The following is a 17,396-nucleotide window of genomic DNA, read 5'->3' as shown; positions in this document are numbered from 1 at the left end:
CTGAGGTTGAAGAGGCGCTGCTGCGCCTTCTTCACGATGCTGTCTGTGTGGGTGGACCAATTCAGTTTGTCTGTGATGGTACGCCGAGGAATTTAAAACTTACTACCCTCTCCACTACTGTTCCATCGATGTGGATAGGGGGGTGTTCCCTCTGCTGTTTCCTGAAGTCCACAATCATCTCCTTAGTTTTGTTGACGTTGAGTGTGAGGTTATTTTCCTGACACCACACTCCGAGGGCCCTCACCTCCTCCTTGTAGGCCGTCTCGTCATTGTTGGTACTGAAGCCTACCACTGTTGTGTCGTCCGCAAACTTGATGATTGAGTTGGAGGTGTGCGTGGCTACGCAGTCGTGGGTGAACAGGGAGTACAGGAAAGGGCTCAGAACGCACCCTTGTGGGGCCCCAGTGTTGAGGATCAGCGGGGTGAAGATGTTGTTGCCTACCCTCACCACCTGGGGGCGGCCCGTCAGGAAGTCCAGTACCCAGTTGCACAGGGCGGGGTCGAGACCCAGGGCACTATGGTGTTAAATGCCGAGCTGTAGTCGATGAACAGCCTTCTCACATAGGTATTCCTCTTGTCCAGATGGGTTAGGGCAGTGTGCAGTGTGGTTGAGATTGCATCGTCTGTGGACCTAAGACATTAATTTTTGTAATCCGTGATTGACTGTAGACCCTGCCACATACCTCGTGTCTGAGCCGTTGAATTGAGATTCTACTTTGTCTCTATACTGACGCTTAGCTTGTTTGAGTGCCTTGAGGAGGGAAGTTACACTGTTTGTATTCGGTTATGTTTCCGGTCACCTTGCCCTGATTAAAAGCAGTGGTTTGCGCTTTCAGTTTCACGCGAATGCTGCCATCAATCCACGGTTTCTGGTTTGGGAATGTTTTAATCGTTGCTAAGGGAATGACATCTTCAACGCACGTTCTAATGAACTCGCTCACCGAATCAGCGTATTCGTCAATGTTGTTGTCTGACGCAATACGAAACATATCCCAGTCCACGTGATGGAAGCAGTCTTGGAGCGTGGAATCAGATTGGTTGGACCAGCGTTGAACAGACCTCAGCGCGGGAGCTTCTTGTTTTAGATTCTGTCTGTAGGCAGGGATCAACAAAATGGAGTCGTGGTCAGCTTTTCCGAAAGGAGAGCGGGGCAGGGCCTTATATGCGTCGCGGAAGTTGGAATAGCAATGATCCAAGGTTTTTCCAGCCCTGGTTGCGCAATCGATATGCTGATAAATAATAATAATAATATATGCCATTTAGCAGACGCTTTTATCCAAAGCGACTTACAGTCATGTGTGCATACATTCTACGTATGGGTGGTCCCGGGGATCGAACCCACTACCCTGGCGTTACAAGCGCCATGCTCTACCAACTGAGCTACAGAAGGACCACTCTATAAAATTTAGGGAGTCTTGTTTTCAGATTAGCCTTGTCAAAATCCCCAGCTACAATGAATGCAGCCTCCGGATATATGGATTCCAGTTTGCAAAGAGTCAAATAAAGTTTGTTCAGAGCCATCGATGGGTCTGCTTGGGGGGGAATATATACGGCTGTGATTATAATCGAAGAGAATTCCCTTGGTAGATAATGCGGTCAACATTTGATTGTGAGGAATTCTAAATCAGGTAAACAGAAGGACTTGAGTTCCTGTATGTTGTTGTGGCCACACCACGTCACGTTAACCATGAAGCATACGCACCCGCCCCTTTTCTTACCAGAAATATGTTTGTTTCTGTCGGCGCAATGCGTGGAGAAACCAGCTGGCTGCACCAACTCCGATAGCGTCTCTCCAGTGAGCCATGTTTCCGTGAAGCAAAGAACGTTACAGTCTCTGATGTCCCTCTGGAATGCTACCCGTGCTCGGATTTCATCAACCTTGTTGTCAAGAGACTGGACATTGGCGAGGAGAATGCTAGGGAGTGGTGCACGATGTGCCCGTCTCCGGAGTCTGACCAGAAGACCGATTCGTTTCCCCCTTTTACGAAGTCGTTTTTTTGGGTCGCCGGCTGGGATCCATTCCGTTGTCCTGGGTGAAAGGCAGAACACAGGATCCGCTTCGCGAAAGTCATATTCTTGGTCGTACTGATGGTGAGTTGACGCTGCTCTTATGTTCAGTTGTTCTTCTCGACTGTATGTAATGAAACCTAAGATGACCTGGGGTACCAATGTAAGAAATAACACGTAAAAAAACGTTGTGTGTGTTACCTATGTTGCTGTCCTTCCAGTACTGGGCTAGGTGTTCTCCCATGGCTCTCAGAAGGTGTCTGTATTCTTTAGCGTCCGCAAAGTCCTGCTTGTTGTGAGTGGGCTCCAGAACCAGGTATGGAACATCTACTACCCCCACAACACCTCCACACGCCCTGCACACACACACACTTCATTAGAAAGCATTTCTGGTCGTCTCACTGGTCACTGACTAGCCAATAAGAGGACAATCGAAGGGAGTGTATGTGTGTTACTCACATTCCTCCCTCCAGCTGAGGTCCAGTCTTCTCGTACATCTTAATGAGGCGAGAGCAGTTATACACAAACATCCCATCCAGGTCTCTCTGCTCAATGTTCACCCCGAAGATAAAACTCAGTTCCTTAGGCTCCTTCAATGCTCTGGGGGAAGGAGAGGGAGCAGTGTTAACGTTTTATTGTTTGGTTTGACTTTCATTTGTTTGTAAAGTTAACATTTTTATTTTGACTGACTTCTGTTTGGACTCCTGAATCATCTTTTTCACTTCCGCCTCCCGTCGAAGCATCATGGACCCATCCTGTGCCTTACGCAACATGACCTGGAGCAGAGAGAAGAGAATTTGAATAAGGGAGGAGAGGAGTCAGGCCATTGGGTCAATATATTGCTAATCTTGCCGTGTGTGTTGGTTCTTACCCGTGACTCTTTGGACAGGTCGTCTCCCAGTTTGGCCTCCAGAGACAGACTTTTGCTCTCCGCCTCACGAGCCTTCTCCTCCGCTGGAACACACACACAGAGAGGGGAGCGGGTTCTAAAGGCAGAACTGGTTCTGTGTGTGTGCGTGTGTCTTATCCATCTTGGCCAGGTGATGTGTGTGTGTGTGGGCAACTCACCTATCTTAGCGAGGTGATCAGCCTTTTTTACTTCCTGCTCAGCACGGGTTTTGAATCGAGTCGATGTGTATTTATATACCCTGAGAGACAGACACAGACTTAGCTGAATGGACACAAACAGGATTTAGGATTTTAGTCTCAGTGATGTCTCTAGACAGGAGAGTCTCTGGATGCAGTAGTGTGTATATATATATATAGTGCCTTGCGAAAGTATTCGGCCCCCTTGAACTTTGCGACCTTTTGCCACATTTGAGGCTTCAAACATAAAGATATAAAACTGTATTTTTTTGTGAAGAATCAACAACAAGTGGGACACAATCATGAAGTGGAACGACATTTATTGGATATTTCAAACTTTTTTAACAAATCAAAAACTGAAAAATAGGTGTTCAAATTTATTCAGCCCCTTTACTTTCAGTGCAGCAAACTCTCTCCAGAAGTTCAGTGAGGATCTCTGAATGATCCAATGTTGACCTAAATTACTAATGATGATAAATACAATCCACCTGTGTGTAATCAAGTCTCCGTATAAATGCACCTGCACTGTGATAGTCTTAGAGGTCCGTTAAAAGCGCAGAGAGCATCATGAAGAACAAGGAACACACCAGGCAGGTCCGAGATACTGTTGTGAAGAAGTTTAAAGCCGGATTTGGATACAAAAAGATTTCCCAAGCTTTAAACATCCCAAGGAGCACTGTGCAAGCGATAATATAGAAATGGAAGGAGTATCAGACCACTGCAAATCTACCAAGACCTGGCTGTCCCTCTAAACTTTCAGCTCATACAAGGAGAAGACTGATCAGAGATGCAGCCAAGAGGCCCATGATCACTCTGGATGAACTGCAGAGATCTACAGCTGAGGTGGGAGACTCTGTCCATAGGACAACAACCAAGTCGTATATTGCACAAATCTGGCCTTTATGGAAGAGTGGCAAGAAGAAAGCCATTTCTTAAAGATATCCATAAAAAGTGTTGTTCAAAGTTTGCCACAAGCCACCTGGGAGACACACCAAACATGTGGAAGAAGGTGCTCTGGTCAGATGAAGCCAAAATGGAACTTTTTGGCAACAATGCAAAACGTTATGTTTGGCGTAAAAGCAACACAGGTCATCACCCTGAACACACCATCCCCACTGTCAAACATGGTGGTGGCAGCATCATGGTTTGGGCCTGCTTTTCTTCAGCAGGGACAGGGAGGATGGTTAAAATTGATGGGAAGATGGATGGAGCCAAATACAGGACCATTCTGGATGAAAACCTGATGGAGTCTGCAAAAGACCTGAGACTGGGACAGAGATTTGTCTTCCAACAAGACAATGATCCAAAACATAAAGCAAAATCTACAATGGAATGGTTCAAAAATAAACATATCCAGGTGTTAGAATGGCCAAGTCAAAGTCCAGACCTGAATCCAATCGAGAATCTGTGGAAATAACTGAAAACTGCTGTTCAAAATGCTCTCCATCCAACCTCACCGAGCTCGAGCTGTTTTGCAAGGAGGAATGGGAAAAAATGTCAGTCTCTCGATGTGCAAAACTGATAGAGACATACCCCAAGCTACTTACAGCTGTAATCGCAGCAAAAGGTGGCACTACAAAGTATTAATATTAATTAGTTAGTATTAATTTACAGAGGTTAGCTAGCCAGCTATTTGTCGTCCTTAACGTAGGAGACACTGCTAGCTAGCCAACAGCTAGCCAACTTCTACCGAATAGAACTTCCGCACTCAACAACCCGGTCGCATTCCGCTTCGCTCCACAGGTAGTATCACATTTTCATTTCATTTCATTACAGCACAACGGTTTGATTTGTTTGATCGTAGCTAGCTACATAGCTAGCTACATAGCCGTCTTTGTATCAAAGATAATTGTGTAGTCTAGAGCGATTTCCTAGGTTAGCTAGCCAGCTATTGTCGTTCTTTTAACGCAACGTAACGTAATCAACACTGCTAGCTAGCCCCCGAATAGCAGCACTGTAGAAACTATTACACTCAACGGAACGACTTGATTAGTGTAGTGTCAACAACGCAGCCACTGCCAGCTAGCCTACAAAGTCAACAACGCAGCCACTGCCAGCTAGCCTACTTCAGCAGTACTGTATCATTTTAATCAATAAGATTCTTGCTACGTAAACTTAACTTTCTGAACATTCGAGACGTGTAGTCCACTTGTCATTCCAATCTCCTTGCATTAGCGTAGCCTCTTCTGTAGCCTGTCAACTATGTGTCTATCTATCCCTGTTCTCTCCTCTCTGCACACACCATACAAACGCTCCACACCGCGTGGCCGCGGCCACACTAATCTGGTGGTCCCAGCGCGCACGACCCACGTGGAGTTCCAGGTCTCCGGTAGCCTCTGGAACTGCCGATCTGCGGCCAACAAGGCAGAGTTCATCTCAGCCTATGCCTCCCTCCAGTCCCTCGACTTCTTGGCACTGACGGAAACATGGATCACCACAGATAACACTGCTACTCCTACTGCTCTCTCTTCGTCCGCCCACGTGTTCTCGCACACCCCGAGAGCTTCTGGTCAGCGGGGTGGTGGCACCGGGATCCTCATCTCTCCCAAGTGGTCATTCTCTCTTTCTCCCCTTACCCATCTGTCTATCGCCTCCTTTGAATTCCATGCTGTCACAGTTACCAGCCCTTTCAAGCTTAACATCCTTATCATTTATCGCCCTCCAGGTTCCCTCGGAGAGTTCATCAATGAGCTTGATGCCTTGATAAGCTCCTTTCCTGAGGACGGCTCACCTCTCACAGTTCTGGGCGACTTTAACCTCCCCACGTCTACCTTTGACTCATTCCTCTCTGCCTCCTTCTTTCCACTCCTCTCCTCTTTTGACCTCAACCTCTCACCTTCCCCCCCTACTCACAAGGCAGGCAATACGCTCGACCTCATCTTTACTAGATGCTGTTCTTCCACTAACCTCATTGCAACTCCCCTCCAAGTCTCCGACCACTACCTTGTATCCTTTTCCCTCTTGCTCTCATCCAACACTTCCCACACTGCCCCTACTCGGATGGTATCGCGCCGTCCCAACCTTCGCTCTCTCTCCCCCGCTACTCTCCTCTTCCATCCTATCATCTCTTCCCTCTGCTCAAACCTTCTCCAACCTATCTCCTGATTCTGCCTCCTCAACCCTCCTCTCCTCCCTTTCTGCATCCTTTGACTCTCTATGTCCCCTATCCTCCAGACCGGCTCGGTCCTCCCCTCCCGCTCCATGGCTCGACGACTCATTGCGAGCTCACAGAACAGGGCTCCGGGCAGCCGAGCGGAAATGGAGGAAAACTCGCCTCCCTGAGGACCTGGCATCCTTTCACTCCCTCCTGTCTACATTTTCCTTCTCTGTCTCTGCTGCTAAAGCCACTTTCTACCACTCTAAATTCCAAGCATCTGCCTCTAACCCTAGGAAGCTCTTTGCCACCTTCTCCTCCCTCCTGAAGCCTCCCCCCCCTCCTCCCTCTCTGCAGATGACTTCGTCAACCATTTTGAAAAGAAGGTCGACGACATCCGATCCTCGTTTGCTAAGTCAAACGACACCGCTGGTTCTGCTCACACTGCCCTACCCTGTGCTCTGACCTCTTTCTCCCCTCTCTCTCCAGATGAAATCTCGCGTCTTGTGACGGCCGGCCGCCCAACAACCTGCCCGCTTGACCCTATCCCCTCCTCTCTTCTCCAGACCATTTCCGGAGACCTTCTCCCTTACCTCACCTCGCTCATCAACTCATCCCTGACCGCTGGCTACGTCCCTTCCGTCTTCAAGAGAGCGAGAGTTGCACCCCTTCTGAAAAAACCTACACTCGATCCCTCCGATGTCAACAACTACAGACCAGTATCCCTTCTTTCTTTTCTCTCCAAAACTCTTGAACGTGCCGTCCTTGGCCAGCTCTCCCGCTATCTCTCTCAGAATGACCTTCTTGATCCAAATCAGTCAGGTTTCAAGACATTCAACTGAGACTGCTCTTCTCTGTATCACGGAGGCGCTCCGCACTGCTAAAGCTAACTCTCTCTCCTCTGCTCTCATCCTTCTAGACCTATCGGCTGCCTTCGATACTGTGAACCATCAGATCCTCCTCTCCACCCTCTCCGAGTTGGGCATCTCCGGCGCGGCCCACGCTTGGATTGCGTCCTACCTGACAGGTCGCTCCTACCAGGTGGCGTGGCGAGAATCTGTCTCCTCACCACGCGCTCTCACCACTGGTGTCCCCCAGGGCTCTGTTCTAGGCCCTCTCCTATTCTCGCTATACACCAAGTCACTTGGCTCTGTCATAACCTCACATGGTCTCTCCTATCATTGCTATGCAGACGACACACAATTAATCTTCTCCTTTCCCCCTTCTGATGACCAGGTGGCGAATCGCATCTCTGCATGTCTGGCCGACATATCAGTGTGGATGACGGATCACCACCTCAAGCTGAACCTCGGCAAGACGGAGCTGCTCTTCCTCCCGGGGAAGGACTGCCCGTTCCATGATCTCGCCATCACGGTTGACAACTCCATTGTGTCCTCCTCCCAGAGCGCTAAGAACCATGGCGTGATCCTGGACAACACCCTGTCGTTCTCAACTAACATCAAGGCGGTGGCCCGTTCCTGTAGGTTCATGCTCTACAACATCCGCAGAGTACGACCCTGCCTCACACAGGAAGCGGCGCAGGTCCTAATCCAGGCACTTGTCATCTCCCGTCTGGATTACTGCAACTCGCTGTTGGCTGGGCTCCCTGCCTGTGCCGTTAACCTCTTAGTCCGCCCCATCCCGCATGCGGGATCGTGACTACAGCCTCAAGCTCATTACCATAACGCAACATTAGCGATTTCTAAAAATTGCAAATGAAATTAAATAAATATGCCTGCCCTCAAGCTTATCCTTTTCTTAACAATCCTGTCGTCTCAGATTTTCAAAATATGCTTTAGAACCAGAGAAAATCAATAATTTGTGTAAGAGTGGTGATAGCTAGCTTAGCATTTAGCACGCAACATATTCACAAAAACCAGCAAAGGGATCAAATAAAATAATTTACCTTTGAAGAACTTCAGATGTTTCAATGAGGAGACTCTCAGTTACATAGCAGATGTCCAGTTTTTCCTGAAAGATGCTTGTGTAGGACACAACGTTCCGTTTTGTTACTATGCATTTGGCTACCGAAACTAACCGAAAATTCAGTCACCTAAACGTCGAACTTTTTTCCGAATTAACTCCATAATATCGACTGAAACGTGGAAAACGTTGTTTGAATCAACCCTCAAGGTGTTTTGTCATATATCTCTTCATTGAAATGCCGTCCCTGGAAGCGTGCATTCTTCTCTGATTCGGATGGAAAAATACTGGTAGCTGACTTTTGCGCACCAATTTCCACGCAGACACCGTGCGGGACACTTGGCAATTGTAGTCTCTTATGGTCAATCTTCCAATGATATGCCTACAAATACGTCACAATGCTGCAGACACCTGGGGGAAACGATAGGAAGTGTCCGTTCATTCCTGTCGCATTCACAGCCATATAAGGCGATCATGGAAAACGTGCCTCCAGAAATCCTGTTGATTTCCTGGTCGCTCAAACATCTTGGTTTTGCCTGTAGATTTTGTTCTATGGCACTCACAGTGAAAATCTTTGCAGTTCTGGAAACGTCAGAGTGTCTTCCAATTCCAAGCATAGTCGAGCATCTTTTCGTGACAAAATATTGCGCTAAAAACGGGCACGTCTTTTTATCCAAAAATGAAATACTGCCCCTATAGGACTAACAGGTTAAACCCCTACAACTCATCCAGAACGCCGCAGCCCGTCTGGTGTTCAACCTTCCCAAGTTCTCTCACGTCACCCCGCTCCTCCGCTCTCTCCACTGGCTTCCAGTTGAAGCTCGCATCCGCTACAAGACCATGGTGCTTGCCTACGGAGCTGTGAGGGGAACGGCACCTCAGTACCTCCAGGCTCTGATCAGGCCCTACACCCAAACAAGGGAACTGCGTTCATCCACCTCTGGCCTGCTCGCCTCCCTACCACTGAGGAAGTACAGTTCCCGCTCAGCCCAGTCAAAACTGTTCGCTGCTCTGGCCCCCCAATGGTGGAACAAACTCCCTCACGACGCCAGGACAGCGGAGTCAATCACCACCTTCCGGAGACACCTGAAACCCCACCTCTTTAAGGAATACCTAGGATAGGATAAAGTAATCCTTCTCACCCCCCTTAAAAGATTTAGATGCACTATTGTAAAGTGGCTGTTCCACTGGATGTCATAAGGTGAATGCACCAATTTGTAAGTCGCTCTGGATAAGAGCGTCTGCTAAATGACTTAAATGTAAATGTATTAACTTAAGGGGGCTGAATAATTTTGCACGCCCAATTTTTCCGTTTTTGATTTGTTAAAAAAGTTTGAAATATCCAATAAATGTCGTTCCACTTCATGATTGTGTCCCACTTGTTGATTCTTCACAAAAAAATACAGTTTTATATCTTTATGTTTGAAGCCTGAAATGTGGCAAAAGGTCGCAAAGCTCAAGGGGGCCGAATACTTTCGCAAGGCACTGTATATATATATAAACCTGGGTTTGTAGAGGCAGCAGGACAGTCTCTTGGTCCTGACTTTGTGTCCCTGTATGAAGATCCTCATCCTGGGGTCGATGTAGAGGACAGCTGCGTATGCTCGGAACGACCGACGTTCTGGCTTCCTGTATGAGGGGAAGTGATATCATCAACAAACACACAGTCCTAGGTAGTCTTCAAGTCACACGACACAGATTATATATAATATATATATTACACACAGACCCCATACTTACACTCCCTCTGAAGGAGTCCCAGCCATCAGGATATCCTGGTGGTCTGTCTCTACATCCAGCTCTGGTTCTCTGGTGTCCATCAACTTCAGGTTATAGATGATCACCAGAGTACCTACACACACAGTTCAGATTATAGATTATCACCTCTCTCTACACACACACACACACACACACACACACACACACACACACACACACACACACACACACACACACACACACACACACACACACACACACACACACACACACACACACACGCCTCACCGCTGCTGCCCTCCATCTTGTTAAACTGTTCCATCAGCTGCTGTTCGTTTTTAAAAGGAGAGTATTTGTAGATGAGCTCCGTCTCTATGGCAAACTTCTCAGGGTCGCCTGTGATTGGCTGTCTGGTCAGTAGGTCCCAGGTGGGCAGGGGTACGATCACCTGACAAGAGGAGACAAACAGACAACCTTAAAATACATACTGACACACTTCTCAAGAGGTGATGTTATGTGTTGTTTCAAATAGGTGGACATAGTCAATAAAGGCTCTTTCAGTAAATCAGAGTATAACACGACAGCCACAAAATAAAACAATGTTTTAAGCTACCGGACATATCATCAGTGTGTCTGCTGGATGGGAGAGTGCCTGCTGCAGCTGACCCCTGATCCCTTACCTCGTCAAGCCCCTCCTCCTCGTGGAACGTTCTAGACAGGAACAGGCAGGACAGAGTGTTGTCCTTCTTAGTGAACAGAACAAAGTCTTTCCCAATACGCATGGAGCCCCTAGAGAGAAACACACACACAAACGATGTGGCTCACTTGATGAGAGCGTGGCGCTAGCAACCCTAAGGTTGCATGTTCGATTACGAAGAGGACCACATACAACCACTATAAATGTATGAACTAAATGTATGTACGAAAGTGTCTGCAAAGGGGTATATATTATGTGTGAGGGGATTAAAGAGTCTTACGATTTGAGACCATTTCCATACTGGCCGATGTGAGTAGAATCTGGTGTACGCTTAGTGGACTTCCCAAATTGGATCACATGGGTCGCCTCGTCTGAGAGATAGGAGGGAAATATAACCATCATATATGGAATTTCTTATAGCTCATATATAGACTTGTGGATCAACTTAATTACTACTTTAGTCATTTCATTTCATTTGAATGGAACTCACTGGGGTCCATTCCTGTGCCGTCGTCTAAGAAACATAGCATGTAGCCTCCACGCAAATCTGGTCTCTTCTCTGTTGGCCACGAGGGGAAGAGAGGTTAGACACACGTTACAACAGGAGGTGGATGAGATAGAAAGCCACACACAGGTTAGATACAAGAGGGGAAAAGAAAGCATAACACACAGAACTACTACTGAAATAGATGGCTTTTTCAATAGCTGAAACTAAGCTTTCTAAAAACCTAACTAGTCAAATTCTGGGTGTAGCTTATAATTATAAATCAGTAGTCCGGTAACCATTGGCACTGTAGGTATTCTAGATTATTGATAGGCAGTGTGATCTGTATAGTAGTGTCAGAGGGGTGAGACACAAATCTATGTACTGGTGTATGTGAAGCAATATGTATGTGTGTGTGTACCTGTGTAGATGTCAATCCGGGTGGCATTTGCATCCCTGTAGGAGATGATTGGCAGGTGACAGACCAATCAGAAGGCAGATAAACCAGTTTGGTTAGATGCGGTTCCAAGTAGAATGATTTTACCTTTTATTTCAGAATACAGAGAATACTAACAAATACATTTCCCACTGGTTTAATCCTGAATCAGTTCAGTATAGTTTTGCTGCCATTGTGATTTACTAACACTTATGCATGATGTCCCACATAGATACAAACATTTTGGATGGGTAGAGATAGAAGAACAAAGAATTGTGAGTAAGAACAGAGAGAAGTGCATTGTTGGTACCTGGAGTTGTCCACCAGCTCAGCCAGAGCTCCAAACAGGAACTCATGTGTCGTTCTGGAAACAAACAAACATCCAACCAATCAACCTACAGTTCTGGTCCTTAAAACAAGTTACATTTCTAAAACTCTTTGCTGAGGTAAGGAGTGTGTGCCAGCGAGCACAATTTCAAGTCAGTGTAAACATCAGTGCGTTTAATGTGGGTGGGGGTTGGGCCCTGTGCAATCATCAGGCCAGGGTTGGGTAACAATGGGAGTTGTGGGGTGTGGCCGACCCATTGGTGAAAGTTGACAGCTGGGGTAATGGGGCAGAATGGAACCTGGTGTAGATTTTAGGTGGGACACCATGTGATACTGGAGTCAACCAGCCCTAGCTAGTTGAATACAGTGGGGCAAAAAAGTATTTAGTCAGCCACCAATTGTGCAAGTTCTCCCACTTAAAAAGCAGGGAGATGCCTGTAATTTTCATCATAGGTACACTTCAACTATGACAGACAAAACGAGAAAAATCCAGAAAATCACATTGTAGGATTTTTTATGAATTTATTTGAAAATGTATGGGTTAGGCCAGAGCCAGGGGTAAGGCAGCATTTTGAAAACGTGTCATTGACTTTGATACTCTGACTGGTTTGAAATGATCCAATCGCCGATGACTTTGTTTTGTACAACACCCCCCATTTTGAGATGACCAAAAACGACTTCAATGATGGCAGTGTCAGACTGAAGTATATAGCGAACATAGAGCAGCGAAAGAATTCATTATGTGTCACCAGGCAATGTGTAGCAGAGGTGTTCTGGTGAACTAAGTAACCTTGCTTGAGACCTGAACACGCATGCTAGCTCCCAGAAAGAATGCCAAGGCTTTGGCACTGTGGGCCAACATGGTCGATCCAGGTTTGAATGCAGTTTGTATCCCTTTTCCTCTTTAGCTGTTACATTCATTCATCTCAGTAAAGGTAACACATTATCCTTTCCGTTTGTTGTTTGAAAGGAAATACCACAGGAGAGGGTGGCATGCATTAAGTATTAACCTCAGGCAGCAGGTATAAGAGGCTTAGGAAGCTAATAGTTTTAACCTTATTTTTAGAATACCTTGTTATACCTGTTATGATCTCTATCCTCTCCAAACGTGAGAACATAAAAATGCCCCTGTGGGGATAGTATTCCTTGCTCTGGCAACCCATGAACGTGGCGTTATTTACATGTGGCCAGAGTTCAACAGCACTCTGCATGAAGAAGCACAGTATGTGTGTGTGAAAAGGTGTTACAATTCTCACGTTGGCTGCATCATCATCAAGCATCACGCAGTTGGTCTCTGGTGATTTCAAGAGTGCTACATAGTCGGGCTGTGCTTAGACTCATATCCAATATTATTAATTAATGCCCATTTTATGTAAACAGGGCTTTATGTGTTGAAGCACCCAGGTGAAATATCTTCACGTCTTAAGGGGAGAGCATTGATCTACAAGTTGCATCAGCTATTTATGGTGTGCTATTTGATGGCGTTAGTCTCTCTCCTCTTGGCCTTAGTCCAAAGTGCATTGCTCCTATCCATAAATTACTTATGCCACTGGCCTTCTCTGAGCCCTTCGCGGTCAAACTGTAGTTGTTTATATAGTGTTTTCAGGGAGATAGCAAAGGTTCAGACACCCTGGACAGCCTGTCATGTATCAGCTGGATCCATCAATGACTTGGTTATGTGGGCATCATTAGCAGCCATTTTCACATTTTTAGTACACCGCGTTTTGCTCATGAAGGTCTTTCAACCGTACAATGCAGCAATATATTTTGCAGTGAAGAGGCATTTTAGCATAACCATTCCTTTTTATGTAGTCTATTCAACCATCTTGTGAGATTTTTAAAAGGCACAATTTTAGTCCCTCATGTTGTTGACTGTCAGCGTCCAAGGAATGCAATGTCCTGCTCTATAATGTGGCCAGTCTGTAAATCACTCTCTCACTTGCCAGCCACAATAACATTCCTCTCCTCTTTACAATGTCCACATTGGAAAAACTTGTGTCTTTTGTAATTTGTGACCTCCATGTGATGTGTGTAGCTGTGAGATATATATATATATATATACACACACAGTGGGGCAAAAAAGTATTTAGTCAGCCACCAATTGTGCAAGTTCTCCCACTTAAAAAGATGAGGCCTGTAATTTTCATCATAGGTACACTTCAACTATGACAGACAAAATGAGGGGAAAAAATCCAGAAAATCACATTGTAGGATTTTTTATGAATTTATTTGCAAATTATGGTGGAAAATAAGTATTTGGTCAATAAAAAAAGTTTCTCAATACTTTCTTGTATACCCATTGTTGGCAATGACAGAGGTCAAGCGTTTTCTGTAAGTCTTCACAAGGTTGTCACACACTGTTGCTGGTATTTTGGCCCATTCCTCCATGCAGATCTCCTCTAGAGCAGTGATGTTTTGGGCTGTTGCTGGGCAACACGGACTTTCAACTCCCTCCAAAGATTTTCTATGGGGTTGAGATCTGGAGACTGATAAGGCCACTCCAGGACTTTGAAATGCTTCTTACGAAGCCACTCCTTCGTTGCCCGGGCGGTGTGTTTGGGATCATTGTCATGCTGAAAGACCCAGCCACGTTTCATCTTCAATGCCCTTGCTGATGGAAGGAGGTTTTCACTCAAAACGACGAGTTGAGTTTTTACCAAAAAGTTATTTTTGGTTTCATCTGACCATATGACATTCTCCCTATCTTCTTCTGGATCATCCAGCAAACTTCAGACAGGCCTGGACATGTACTGGCTTAAGCAGGGGGACACGTCTGGCACTGCAGGATTTGAGTCCCTGGCGGCGTAGTGTGTTACTGATGGTAGGCTTTGTTACTTTGGTCCCAGCTCTCTGCAGGTCATTCACTAGGTCCCCCCGTGTGGTTCTGGGATTTTTGCTCACCGTTCTTGTGATCATTTTGACCCCACGGGGAGCCCCAGATCGAGGGAGATTATCAGTGGTCTTGTACATCTTCCATTTCCTAATAATTGCTCCCACAGTTGATTTCTTCAAACCAAGCTGCTTACCTATTGCAGATTCAGTCTTCCCAGCCTGGTGCAGGTCTACAATTTTGTTTCTGGTGTCCTTTGACAGCTCTTTGGTCTTGGCCATAGTGGAGTTTGGAGTGTGACTGTTTGAGTTTGTGGACAGGTGTCTTTTATACTGATAACAAGTTCAAACAGGTGCCATTAATACACATAACGAGTGGAGGACAGAGGAGTCTCTTAAAGAAGAAGTTACAGATCTGTGAGAGCCAGAAATCTTGCTTGTTTGTAGGTGACCAAATACTTATTTTCCACCATAATTTGCAAATAAATTCATTAAAAATCCTACAATGTGATTTTCTGGATTTTCCCCCCTCATTTTTTGTCATAGTTGAAGTGTTCCTATGATGAAAATTAGATGCCTCTCATCTTTTTAAGTGGGAGAACTTGCACAATTGGTGGCTGACTAAATACTTTTTTGCCCCACTGTATATATTTACCACAGACGGTACTTACGAGTTGGTGTGCAGATACTCAAAGGTGAGCTGAGCCCTGTTCAGGGTGCTGTAGTTAGAATAGGCCATCGCCACTCGTTAAAAGCTACTTCCTGGTCTTCTTTCTGACTTCCTCTCAGTCCAGTGTGGCTTTTCAAGAGCTTCATGCACCTACAGAATCACAGCAGCAGTCAGCTCCACTGGTCAAATGTATGCATAGTGTCAAGGATATTATGAATGTGTGAAATAACCACAGCCTGGAATATAATGAGCTTTCATAAAGATCAACGGGCAATTCCACAGTAACGTAATTACGCAGATGTTTTTCACTTTTAAATGACAAACAAAAAAAACATTGATTTCAAATAACCATACAACCCTATGCACAATAACTACTTTGAACACAGTAAAAGTAGTCCTTTGAAATCAATGGTTTGTGTTTGGTATACTATACATCTTAAAGTTAATCCGAGTGTCAGCGTAATTCCATTACAATGGGATTTCCTAGAACAAATACCACCGGAGGAAAAGCCTCTAGATATCTGATACCTCATCTGAAGTTCAGATACTTCATCATTAATCAAATGGCCACCAGACTATTACATTGAAACCCCCCCACCATATGTTTTGTACACTGCTGCTACTACTACTCGCTGTTTATTATCTATGCAGTCACTTCACCCCTACCTACATGTACAAATTACCTCAACTAACCTGTACCCCTGCACACTAACTTGGTACCGGTACCCCCTGTATATAGCCTCGTTATTGTTATGTTATTATGTTACTTTTTACTTTAGTTATTTGGTAAATATTTACTTAACTCTTCTTTAACTGCACTGTTGGTTAAGGGCTTTGTAAGTAAGCATTTCACGTTAAGGTCTACACTTGTACTCAGTGCATGTGAAAGATAAAGTTTGATTTGATCAGAGGGAATAAGTCTGGTTGAAAAGTATGCCTGTTCAAACTTGGAAATAAGTCCTGTGGTGGTTGGCAACCCCTGTTAATTCATGACTGGATTTGAGTGCTTTTTCTAGAGGCAAAGAGGTGGTATTGCGATCACAGTCTATCACACAAACAAGCCCCCACTCTCTCTGCTCCTGTCCTGTTTAGAGCTTGCCAGCTTGTAGTCCTAAAAAGCAGAAACGAGTTCGTTCAGCCATTCCTATGGGGAAAGAACCGAGTTTTGGGATAAACGCCCAAAAATAAGGTCTGACGTTACAGGCTTAGATCGTATACGGTTTGTTCTATGAGATAATATCATTGAAACCTTTGTGCTTTTTCTGATTACATAAGTGTTTCTTCAAAATTCAGATTTTTTTTACAAAAATATATATAAATTGTTAGTTGATTAAGATCTCATAGAACAAAACGTAAAATACCTCCTAAGCCTTCGTTTGCCACAGACCTTATTTTGGGCGTTTATCAAAAAACCGTACAAAAACTCCATTCCTTTCCCCATAGGCTTTGTCCAACGAACCAAGGCGGAGCTATTGCCTAGAAAAAGATGCCATTACTAATTTCTCTCTATAGACCACGCGCCAGGTAACACTCCACTTTCAAACTGGCCCGCCGAGAAGAGAACACTCACGTGGGAGGCCTGTTAATGCTGTTTATCTGGATCATTCCATAAGACTCATCTAGGCTAAATATTGACGTTATTTTTATTATCGAGTATGGATGAGTAAAGAGACGAGGATATTGTCCAGTTGCAATGTCCAGTCACGCTTTAACAAATGGTTAGTCTACTGACCAAGTTAACTAGCAACCTATATTGGCTCTCACACCCACCATTTCTGGTAGCTACCCTCCCTGTGTAACGTTAGCTAGCTAGTTTAGTTAGTAAACACTTGTAAAGAGCACATTAGCATGTATATTTATCCAATATGCAAACCGTTTAGAGCGCCAGCAGCTTCAAATTGACTTTAGGTCCGTGTAAAACATCCGTCGAAGCGATAACTACGTTACATTTCTGAAACCAACTCTACAGGCCGCGAAAACCTCATCCTTTCTCCCCTCCCTCACAGTACTGCGCACAGAGGAGAGGAAGGTCCGAAAGGTACGCCCGCCTCTGCCGTTCATCTGAACACCAATAGAAACACGTCATTTATTTACATTACTGTAATTTGTCAAGCCTCATGCCAC

General features: G+C 45.3%; 1 protein-coding gene across 2 annotated transcripts in view; it reads right to left on the bottom strand.

Annotated features, from left to right (window-relative positions):
• Positions 1 to 17,396, bottom strand: part of LOC118394070 (ATPase MORC2A) — a 40,201-nt gene that overhangs the window by 15,108 nt on the left and 7,697 nt on the right. Inside the window, exons 1-15 of one of the 2 annotated variants that reach the window (XM_052461580.1) lie at positions 17,146 to 17,314; positions 15,274 to 15,422; positions 11,757 to 11,810; positions 11,432 to 11,466; positions 11,017 to 11,085; positions 10,807 to 10,897; positions 10,510 to 10,618; positions 10,118 to 10,277; positions 9,851 to 9,962; positions 9,614 to 9,739; positions 3,076 to 3,155; positions 2,879 to 2,961; positions 2,698 to 2,783; positions 2,467 to 2,607; positions 2,209 to 2,363 (exon numbers count right to left, since the gene is read on the bottom strand). In XM_052461580.1, coding sequence (XP_052317540.1) covers positions 2,209 to 2,363; positions 2,467 to 2,607; positions 2,698 to 2,783; positions 2,879 to 2,961; positions 3,076 to 3,155; positions 9,614 to 9,739; positions 9,851 to 9,962; positions 10,118 to 10,277; positions 10,510 to 10,618; positions 10,807 to 10,897; positions 11,017 to 11,085; positions 11,432 to 11,466; positions 11,757 to 11,810; positions 15,274 to 15,341 — 1,369 coding nt within the window. In that variant the 5' untranslated portion in view covers positions 15,342 to 15,422; positions 17,146 to 17,314. Of the gene's footprint in view, positions 1 to 2,208; positions 2,364 to 2,466; positions 2,608 to 2,697; positions 2,784 to 2,878; positions 2,962 to 3,075; positions 3,156 to 9,613; positions 9,740 to 9,850; positions 9,963 to 10,117; positions 10,278 to 10,509; positions 10,619 to 10,806; positions 10,898 to 11,016; positions 11,086 to 11,431; positions 11,467 to 11,756; positions 11,811 to 15,273; positions 15,423 to 17,145; positions 17,315 to 17,396 lie in introns of those variants that run through there. The other variant, XM_052461581.1, reaches the window with a different exon arrangement.

This window comes from Oncorhynchus keta, chromosome 14, assembly GCF_023373465.1.
Source record: "Oncorhynchus keta strain PuntledgeMale-10-30-2019 chromosome 14, Oket_V2, whole genome shotgun sequence".
Classification (NCBI taxonomy): Eukaryota; Metazoa; Chordata; class Actinopteri; order Salmoniformes; family Salmonidae; genus Oncorhynchus; species Oncorhynchus keta.
The sequence above is the reverse complement of the archived record's forward strand: the minus strand, read 5'-3'. Positions and strand labels throughout refer to the sequence as shown.